At 39.8% G+C, this 11,197-nt stretch overlaps 1 protein-coding gene across 1 annotated transcript; it reads left to right on the forward strand.

Moving 5' to 3' along the window:
• Nucleotides 1-7,837: 7,837 nt before the first annotated feature.
• Nucleotides 7,838-8,773, forward strand: LOC141737823 (taste receptor type 2 member 40-like). The gene has a single exon (XM_074572801.1). The coding sequence runs from the start codon at nt 7,838-7,840 to the stop codon at nt 8,771-8,773; it is 936 nt and encodes a 311-aa protein (XP_074428902.1).
• The last annotated feature ends 2,424 nt before the right edge of the window (nt 8,774-11,197 follow it).

Below are 11,197 nucleotides of genomic sequence, written 5' to 3' on the forward strand. Positions count from 1 at the left end.
TTTTTTCTGTGCAACAGGGTAAACATTTATATTAAAAAAGATTTTTTGTAATTGTATATCTTTTTACATATTCAGACATTAACTGTGGAACCATCCCAAAACACCCATGAGGCATTGTTTTCCATTCAGAAAAGCAAGTCCTAGCCTCTGAAACTTTTATTTAAAATGAAGGAGGGCAAGAAAGAATAAAAACATAATCCCTGAATAAGCAGACACAGTTAGCATGCCTCCTCAATAGCAGGCTGTGTGGCTGCTCAGAGGACAAAAGAGATGCTTGCCCCCATAAAATTTTTAGAAAGCTGAAAATGCAGTAGATAGATAAAAATAAAAAAATATTGTGGTTCAAGCTATAGACAGAGAAACTAAATGAAGAAATATTCAAATGAAATGTCTGAGCCCAGGAGACTGCCAGAGGGCATCTGTTAAAATTGAGCCTGTAACAACTCTGTTCTTGCTTCTTCACAGTGCACCACTCTCCAAAATACATCCTAGAAAACCATTTTCCACAGTTCTTTAAAGTACTGGCTACCTACTTTGCCTTTTACAATTGCTTACAGGCTGATTTAAAAGGATATTTGCTCTAAAATTCAGTTCTGATTCTGAAAAATCAGTAGAATGAAAAATCCCCTTTCGTATTCAACATAATCAAAAGTGGTGAATTTAATAATATAAAATCTATGTGCTGTGTTTTACTGCATTAGCCCTAAAGAAACAATCTGAGATGAGAGGCAACCTTGTGTGAGATGTGCAGTTGTTCACTAATATCTACTTACGACAAACTCAGGCTAAATTCTGTGCTTGATGATAGTAAAATAGAACTAAGCCTTATAACTTGAATGATGGGTGCTAATATGTGAGGTGAAAAGGGCCTTGAATTTCAGAGATTATGGGACTCACAAACAGAATCAATTATATTTCAGATGTAGATTAAATTCTCCTGATGCAGACTTACTTGAGTCATGACTGTTAAAATGCAATAGTCACTTGACCAAAACTCAGAGACTTGTGTCTCAACATGTATATTTTAAATGCAATGCCCCAACAAGAAATTACATGGAAGTATTGTGTTCACGGTTAATTAGAAACAGTGGGAATTCCATAGGCATTGGCAATGCTTTAGAAAGTGTTAGCAAGAACAGTGTTTCTCAATATTTTTTTGGATTGAAGTACATCCATGTTATTTTCCATTAGTTACAGCTGTGGACCAGATATTGAAGTTTCATCAGTCATAAAAATCATAGAATCATAGAATGGTTAGAGTTGGAAGGGACTTTAAAGATCACCTAGTTCCAACCCCCCTGCCATGGGCAGGGACACCTTCCACTAGGTGACCTTCAAAGCCCCATCCAGCCTGGCCTTGAACACGTCCAGGTATGGGGCATCCACAACTTCCCTGGGCAACCTATTCCAGTGCCTCACCACTCTCACAGTAAAGAATTTTGTCCTAATATCTAAGCTAAATCAACCCTCTTTCAGTTTAAAACCATTACCCCCCATCAAAATTCTTCTCTTCTGTTCAGTCCCCAAATCTGCTGTCCCCATTTGTGGTTTAGATTGTACTTGATACGAAAGCTCTTCAAATAGAATCATAGAATCACCTAGGTTGGAAGGGTCCTTTCATATCATCTAGTCCAACCATCAAGCTAACTCTAACAAAAACCATCACTAAACCGTATCTCTAAGCACTATGTCTACCTGTCTTTTAAACACCTCCAGGGATGGTGACTCCACCACTTCCCTGGGCAGTCTGTTCCAGTGCTTGATAACCCTTTCAGTGAAGAAATTTTTCCTAATACTTTGCAATATCATAAATAATGCTTGTGAAATGCAAAGAGAACTGACATATTTTTTTCAAAAAAGAAAAGTGACCTCATGTCTCCTGGGCAGAACCCTCAATTTCCTTGCCCTGTATTTCCACCAAGTTTTCATTTTATGTCTTCTCTTCTAACCCTTTTCATCCTGTTCAGTATCTCTAGTTATTGCACTGTGTTTCAGTAGTTAAGGCCTATACTTAGGATGCTGGAGATTTCAAGTTCCACTGCTAACTTTGATCCTGACATGATATGTGGTATGATTCGATGATCTGCTAACTTAGCAGTGCATGTGTAAAAGGGAGTTGTTTCTATCTGCCCAGCAACATAGCATGTTTTGAAATTTACTCAATAATTTCCTATGTGACTATGAGGTATTATTAAGTACCAAAGACCCCAGTACACAAAGTCAAAAGACAAACTGAACACCCTAATTAGCAGCAAAAGATTTTCTCCCAGACTGATGAAATAGAAACAAATGCATTTTTAGTAGGCCTCTATGAAGTTAGATGAGTAAGCTGTGCTTTCATTCACTTCTCTTCGCAAAGGCAGGATCAGCTTTCCTTGTGACATTCCTGCAACTTCTTGCTCAAACTCTTCTAAAAAGTTTGCTGTGAGAATACATGTGACTTTTTTTTTCTCTTATAGTAAAAAGAATCTGACTTTGTCATTATGAAGCCTGTCGCTCCTTGGCCTCTCCATAACGGACATGGAGAAAAGCTTATTCCTGTATCTTCAGAGTTATTTTTTGCATATGTAAGCCCTTTTGCAGATTTCTTCTCTCTAAACTAAACAAGGCTGGTGTTTTCTATTTTTACAAATGTTTTAAATTTTTGCAGTTCTGCAACACAACCTTAATAGTGCTACATAGAGCACTACAATGCCTTAATTTGTACAACAAAAAAAAAAATTGCTCTTTGTATCCCAGCATGCCATTTATCTTTTTTACAATTGTCTTCACAACTGTTGCTGTACCTACCAGATCCTTCTCTGCAGTTCTGTTAACTGACAGCTTCTTCCCTATCCATTATTTATGCCCATGTTTATTCATATCTATAAGCATTTGTCCACATTTTTTCAGTCTGCATCTCCAGTGTGTCAAGATAATTTTGAATTCTGAATCTGTCTTCCGAAAACTTTGCAGCCAGTCCAAGCCTGGTGTTACCTGCAGATTTAATAGTTCTCCAGTCACTAGAAAAATAAAAGTACCCCTGAATATTGGATGCAGTATTCCAGATACTGTCCTTAGAAGTGCTGAGGGAATCACTTCCCTTAATCTACTGGCTATGCTTCTGTTAAAACAGCCCAGGCTACTGTACACTGTATACTGTGTCCTTACTGTCCCCTCCTGCCCTGTAGTGATGCTAACTTCCTGGCTCACCTTCCCTTATGGAACAGCTCCTCCTGCTGCTCCTTGACACACACATGGCAATTGTAATCTATGCTTCATTGATAATTCCCCCTCTGGTTTTACCCCATGTCGTGTAGCTTTTGAAATGGATGTACTGATAGCAGCCTCTCAATAAAGAGCATATGGGGATATGTGCTTCGTTAGTTGTCTCCATGAAGATGGGGAGTGCAGGTTCAGCTACCGCCCATCTGATCTCCGTGATGTTCCCTGGGGAATACCGTTACAGGCCTCCAACTAGACTCTTCGCTGCTGATCACAGCCCTCCAAACTCTGCCGTTCAGCCAGTTCTCAATCCACCTCACTGTTCACTCATCTAACCCACACTTCCTCAGCTTGCCCATGAGGCTGTTATGGGAGACAGTGTCAAAAACCACTTGTACTTCCTGACACAGTAAAAATGACTGCAATAATACACAGACAGCAATATGGCGGCAAACTAACTGCATTCCTTCATCAGCAAACACTGTTGGAAGACACATAGAAAAGATTGCTGGAGGTTTGAAGAAACAAGCATCAGTACAACTTGCACAGTGTGAGAGCCTTGCTATGCAGCTGGATGAAAGTACAGATGTTTCTAACATGTCTCAGCTTATGATATTTCCTAGATTCTGTTTTGATCATGAAATACATGAAGAACTACATTCTGTGAGCCACTAAAGGGAAGATCTACCAGAGAAGCTATATTCGCTACAGCAAATTACTTCTTTAATAAACATGTTTTATGGAAAAACTGCAAGTGTAATGACAGGTGGAGCAGCTGCCTTTTCTAAGAAAAGGATTGCGTGGTAAGGTTACCCAGACAGCACCACACCTGAAATTCAGTCACTGCATTGTCCGTAGGCAAGCTACTGCAGCAAAGAGATGGGAGCCAGACACGCACAAAGTGCTACAGGATGTCATCGACGTGGTTAATTTAATAAAAAACAAGACCTTGAAACAGTAGAAACTCTACAATACTTCATCATGAGATGGCAAGCGACCATGGAAATCTTTTGACCTTGGCTGGCTGCCAGGTGCCCACCAAGCCACTCTATACTGCTCCTCCGCAGCAGGAGAGGAGGAGAAGATACTGTGAAAAAGCCCATGGGTTGAGACAGGGAGATCACTTAGCAATTACCATCACAGGCAAAACAGACTCGACTGGGGGAAATTAACTTAATTTATTGCCAATCAATAACAGAGTAGGGTAGTGAGAAAGAAAGAACAAAACCAAAAACCTTTTCCCCCGACCCCCTCCTCTTCGTTTATGACTCTCCTACCTCCTCCCCTCTCCCCCCGCCCCCCCCAACCGTGCAGGAGGATGGGAAATGGGGATTGCAATCAGTTCATAGCACTTTGTCTCTGCCACTCCTTCCCACTCACAGTGTTCCCTTGTTCCAATGTGGGCTCCCTCTCACGAAGTACAGTCCTTCAGGAACTGCTCCATCATGGATCCTCTCCACAGGGTGCGGTCCTCCAGGAACAGACTGCATCAGCATGGGTCCCCCACAGACCACAGGTCACAGGTCCTGCCAGAAAACATGCTCCAGTGTGGGCTCCTCTCCACAGGTTGCAACTCCTGCCAGGAGCCTGCTCCAGTGTGGGATCTCCACAGGCTGCAACTTCTTTCAGGGCACATCCACCTGCTGTGGCATGGGCTCTCCACAGTCTGCAGGGTGGATATCTGCTCCAGTGTGGTCCTTCCTCCATGGGCTGCAGGGGGACAACCAACATCACCATGGTCTTCTCCAGGCGCTGCAGGGGAATTCCTGCTCTGGTGCCTGGAGCGCCTCCTCCCCATCCTTCTTCACTGACCTTGGTATCTGCATAGCTGTTTCTCTCACATTTTCTCACTCCTCTCTCTCACAGCTGCTGTGCAGTGGTTTTAACCCTGTCTTAAACATGTCATCACAGAGGCACCGCCAGCATCACCAGTTGGCTCAGCCTTGGCCTGCGGTGCGTCCATTTTGGAGGTGACTGGAACTGGCTCTGTGTGACATGAGGGAAGCACCTGGTCTCTTCTCATAGAAGCCACCCATGCAGCCCCTCCCACTACCAAAACCTTGCCACATAAACCAAACACAGAATTACACAAACATTTGCTAGTTATCTTGTGGCAATGGGCTTAAAAGAGTTGTTGAATTTAAAGACCAGTTACACATTTTTCTTTTACAAAAAAGTGTTCTGAATTTTCTGACCTTTTTTATGACGACGAGCATCTGTCAGCAGCAGGTTACCTCGCAGTTATTTTCAAAAAAATAAACACTGAAAGTATCCCTTCAACTTGAAAGTGACATCCTAACGGTGGGTGAGAAAGTAACTGCTTCTCAAAAGAAATTTGTGTTGTGGAGACTTTTGTGATTTTCCTGCCAAAAATGATGTGTGTCACCTACAGAAACTCTCATACATGTGCACTTACAAAATTTGAAATCAGAACTTGTTAATCTGTTTAAAAATCTTCCAAAGGAAGAGTTTCAGTGGCTTTTGAACCCATTTGTTAAAAATGCAACACCTTCTGATTAGTTTGCAAGAACAACTGATTGACATCAGGGAAGATGGGCATTTACTAGCTGAATTTCAACAGAAACTTTTGTGTAAGTGGTGGATGGGATTGACAAATGAGCATCATGATTTGGTCAGTGCAGCCAACAATATACATCTTCCATTTGGATTTATGTATGAGCCAGCAATATACTTCCATTTGGGCTTCTGTATCTGTGTGAGATATGCAATCACATTTCTCTGACTAAAAATAATTATTAATAATATTTTTAGTGTGAACAAGAAAAGGCATTGTACCATTAATAAAATAAAATAAAAATTATTTTTAAAATATTGTTAATTCATCTTTAATCCCTTTTTTCATTTCTGGTCTTGCGTGTGTTTTATAATGTACATAATAAGTGCATTATAGAAGAGGCCATGGTAATTATTTCTCATGAACTCAGAAGTGATAATTGTGCAATCCAGGGAGAGGTTTAGGCATCAGATATAAAATACAAATATGGGCATGTAAAGTGGGACATCAGACACCAGAGTTCAAAACTGTAGTTGTAAAAACAATTCAGCTGCTGCATAACCCCAGACATGTCTGTATTTCCTAGCGTTAGGATGTCGGTATGTCGTCTGGTCTGTCACCTCTTCCTCTGCCAGTGCAACGGAAAGCATCTGGTTTCCCAGTGATCATTGAGCAGACCCAAAGGAAGAAAAGGAAAGAAAATGCCCAAATCTCTCTCAATGGAGTGAAAGAGATGTAGATACTTTCGCATTCAGCGTATTATTCACCTTGGAGTACCTTTTCAAGGTAGAGAGAGATTTCTGTTCTTCTTGGTAATGTCACCTTCAAATAATTTCTGAAATTATAAGGCCTTTTTGCCATGGGAAATGAGGCAGGGACCCTGTGTCTTTCTCTTCTACTTTATAGCAGTCAGGTCATTTAACTGAAAGTTAAATGGAAGGCTTGGACAGATCCTCTTCTGACCTATCCCCCAGACCACTCTGCTCCAGCATGGTGGGTGAATAAAAAGAGGGACAAGAAGTGGGCTGGCAGCAGTCAAATCAAAGAAACAATGCAGTAGATCAGATCCACATCATGACGTGATGATCAGCAAGAGCAAATTGTGTGCTTGCTTCATCAATTACCTGGTAGGAGTGAGTTGCCAATCAGTGTAAACTGTACTTTTCTTTTCAGTTGGCTTTGGTGCGATTGGTCCTTAAAGGTGTAGTTAGGCTGCTGGCCACAGAACTTTAATGCTTAGGGGCTAGCTCTTCTGACGGGTCAATACATCAAAAAAACCCACCACAGATTCAGTGGTGGGGGGAGAAGAAGGAAAATAAAAAGGCTGTAAAGCAAGTGCACTAAGGTTCCCTGATGGATGGGATGCTCTCCTTAGATAACACTAAATATTCCATTACAAGTCCATAAGTGGAGTTGAACCAAGCTCTGAATCCTTTGTTTTGTTAGGAAAAATCAAGCATATAGTAGCCAGGCTGTGAATGTCTTTTCTGCAAACTTCAGACCCACAGTGAGAACGCTGGTGAAACAGTTGCAGGAGTGAGGGAAGAATATTAACTGCTTGATGGTCAGATGTGGAAATCAGATCAGGCTCCTCAAACATGTTTAAGAGACTTTAGGCATTTGTGTACAAAATTTAGTTCATTGTGTATTTTCTGAAAAAGTTTAGTATTTCTTGCACTTTCTGATGTTGAAACAATCTTTCTCTCCCCCCAGATAGGGGTATGGGGCTCAATCCTAGCATGAGGGAGAATACACACATCTGAAACTCTTCTCCATCTTTACATACATAAATTCAGAGGGTTCTGTGCAAACTGGACTACAACATTTTTTAAAATGTGTCTGAGCCCCTTAAATGCAAATCCTTTCTCTGAATTGCAAAGACTGTAATTGAATCTTTATCCTGTTTGCATGCTTAGAGAAAGCATCTGAGCTATTAATAACCCCCCAAAAATGTAAAACAACATAATATTAAATTACTTATTATGATACTTCTTCCTCTGAGATAAATAGGTGAGCATGTGCTGATAACAGCTAGTTGGGATTGGCATTGACCTGCAAATTTGAGGCTTTCAGAAGCCCATGAAAAGCCAAGTAAAAATTGTGATTTTTTGAGTTGCTATGTTCACAGTATTTTACCTCCTTTTTCTAACAATTGCTATAATTGAATCCATAGCAGGACTTCTAGGAAATGGAATTATCTTGACTGTCAGTTCAACTAGCTGCATCAGGAGCAAAATATTGTCCTCATATGATATGATTATGATCTTTCTGAGTTTATCCAGATTCTTTTTGCAGTCCTGGCTGATGTTGGATTTATTCCTAAGTCTGTTTTGCGAAGGCTCCTATTATCAAGAAAATTTGTTTGTAATTTTCAAGACAGTTTTTGTGTTTCTGAGCTACTCCAGCCTCTGGTTTTCTGCCTGGCTTAGTGTCTTCTATTGTATCAAGGTTGCTAGTTTTACTCAGTCTATCTTCATCTGGCTGAAGCAAAGAATTTCCAGTCTCATGCCCTGGATGCTGATAGCATCATCTCTTTTCTCCTTTGCAACCTCTCTTCCTTTCGCCTGGGATGTCTACAACGTACAAGACAACATCACTGCTCCTTTAACCATGACAAACTCTTCAGAAAGGAGAGTCACAATGAAAGACAGGGTTTTTCTACTGATTCTTCTCTGTAATGCTGGTATAGTTTTGCCTTTAATACTGTTTGCTTTTTCAAGTGTCCTGCTGATTAGGTCTCTGTCAATACACACCAGAGAGATGAAAAACAATGCAACTGGCTTCCGGGATCCCAGCTTAGAGGCCCATATTGGTGCCATCAAGTCAGTCTTTTCCTTCCTTATCTTCTATGTTACATATTTTATTTCTTTGGTTCTCATTTTATCCAGCATTTTTTTACCTTTTAGCATTGGGGAAATCATATGTATAGCTGTAATGGCTGCCTGTCCTGCAGGACACTCTATGGTCTTAATCTGGAGCAACCCCAAATTTCGAGAGGCGCCAGCTAGGCTTTTGCACCACACAAACTGCCATGTCAGAACTAGACACATGTAAAAGACGCTGGGCTAGCCTGGACTTTCTAGTTTAAATCCAAACTAATTAAATTGAAGTCACCAGAGGTACAAAATAATAGAAGCACAAATGAGTGGATTGTGGCCCTGACCTGGAATCATGAAGAAGCTGGGAATTTGCTTCACTTGGATGTGATCCTTGTAATGAAGATTTCTGTAAGTTCTCTTCTGTTTTAAAAGACAGTTGCCTGCAGAATAGAAGTACTGTACCTGCTGTACTTTCTTCAGAAATCATCACCATTTCTCAAAGACAGCAGAAAAACAAGGCCAAGACTCAAGATAATAAGGTAATCAATTGAAAAGTTTTAAGTTACAAATCAGACTCTCATCAAACTAAGAGAACAGACCTGCTTAAGCACAGGCACGCTCAATTCAATGAAGCCTGGAGGCTGTTTCTGGTTAGTACAAGCACACAATGAGGATGCTAAGTAATACCCAAGAATTTGGTAATTTCTTACTGATCATTTTTGACTGCTTGTTGATTCTCTAAGTTGAAAAATATTTTTTGATTCTAAAAGCATCTTTAAGATTCAAGCATGATCCAGTAAAGAATGACACAGCCTTTTGAGCTTCATGGTATTGCTGAACTAGTAATCAGTGTCTGCGTTACCAACAAAAAGACACACTGGAAGACTCCCCAAAATCCTGTGATTAGAGCTAACAGGAAAAAGATTTTCCTTATATGAGACTTTTCTGAAGAATTAATTAAAAGGTTAATATTTCAGGTTTTGTTATGGAGAATATATTCCTCAAATCAGAGGCATGGATTTGTGTAATTTAAATATTGTCAAATATATTTAAATTACTAAATTATTAAAATTAATTAATTAATTAATTAGCATTATTGAGAAAATAGTTCACCAGTGTTTACATATATGGCTTGAAACGCTCTTTAAAAGTTTCTAGAAATCGCACTTCTCCATGATGTGTCTCAATTTTGACAAGCTGTCCCCTGTAATTTTTTCTACACAGGAATTCCTTCAACTTTGGAAATAAATTAAAATTTCCTCAGCAAAACTCAGCACATTACTGTTACATTAGGACTGGAACTTTATGATCCTTTTCAGTTGCAGTGGGAGCTTACATTCTTTTAAAGTGATCATCACTGAAATATATGTGGCTTGAGCCTTGTGTTGACTAAATGCATTCTGATTTAAAATATCTGGTTTTGATGTTGTCACAGTCAATCTGTTTGAAGCAATGGATCTGTTTAAACTGAGTTTGTGCCAGAATTGCTTTTTTAAAAAGATTTAAAAATACCAAGTTAAAGAATTTTTTCTGTTGGAGTCTTTCTTCCCATTATGACATATACTGTTCCAGAGGTGACAGCAGTGGCTTGCAGAAGAATTTTGTATGACATTTAACAGACACGGGGAAAACTCAGGACGTGGCAATAACACCATGACATGGCATTTTCACCATCTGTGAAAAATGGTGAGAGATTTGATCTGTCTTCTCTATGGTGTCCCCTCGCTGGCCTTAGGGAAAAAAATCTCAGATCTCTCTGACCACAGGAACAAGCAAGACACATGGGGCCTGGTCAACCCATAAAACATATTTTTTCCTGCTCCAGGGTGAGCTATAAGGTACGTGGCTGCTCAGCGGGGATACCCTGAACAGCCTCTATCACATAAGTTGGTTTACGTTACATTATTTCTTCTCCATTTCCCCCCTCATGAGTAAACAACCTAACCATGTTCCTCAGTGGACATGAGATTTGAAAGAGGTTCCTGTGTTATTTTTCAGACTCTTTAAGTGGGTCTTCCCTCCAAAGCTTTCTTTGCATAGAGCTAAATGAAAAAGTTACCTGTGCATCAACATGCATTTTGGAATCTAAGAGGGAAAGTAGACAGAAACACTGGAAGTGACCCCTTATAGGGTCAGTCTTCTGGTAGACCTTTCTGTAACTGACCAGCTAACTAACTTGGCATACTGATAAAAATATCTTTAAAATGAGTTTTATAAACAGTCTACTAAACCCTTGTTGTTCCACTTGATAAATTATTAAATAAGATCGTTAAACATTTGTTCTGGTGAAAAAAAACCAACCCATGTACTGGTAGGAAAACAATAGTTGCTAGAGTTATGATTCTTTGATGTAATGCACCTTATCTGATAGTAGGCATTTTTCTCTTTTCTCTGTTTTGTTTGTAAGCTGGGAGTTGGTTTGAGTCCCCCATCTTAAACTTACGAGTTTGCAAGCTGAAGAAAGTTTGAAATTCATCTTATCAGACCCTTCTAAAACATTTCAACTATTTCCACACACACCAATGCTACTTAGAGATACTGGCAGCTCTATTTAAAATCTGGTATGATAAATCAACTCAGGAAAAAAGCAAATTCAAAGCTCATCCTGTTCTAACACTAGCAGAATGAAATGATACAAATCATGTTGTCTTGTAGCAAT

The sequence above is a fragment of the Larus michahellis genome, chromosome 1, assembly GCF_964199755.1.
Source record: "Larus michahellis chromosome 1, bLarMic1.1, whole genome shotgun sequence".
NCBI classification, from domain to species: domain Eukaryota; kingdom Metazoa; phylum Chordata; class Aves; order Charadriiformes; family Laridae; genus Larus; species Larus michahellis.

Coding starts and splice junctions, on each gene's coding strand:
- LOC141737823 (XM_074572801.1), top strand. CDS start 7,838: ATGTTCACAGTATTTTACCTCCTTTTTCTAACAATTGCTATAATTGAA.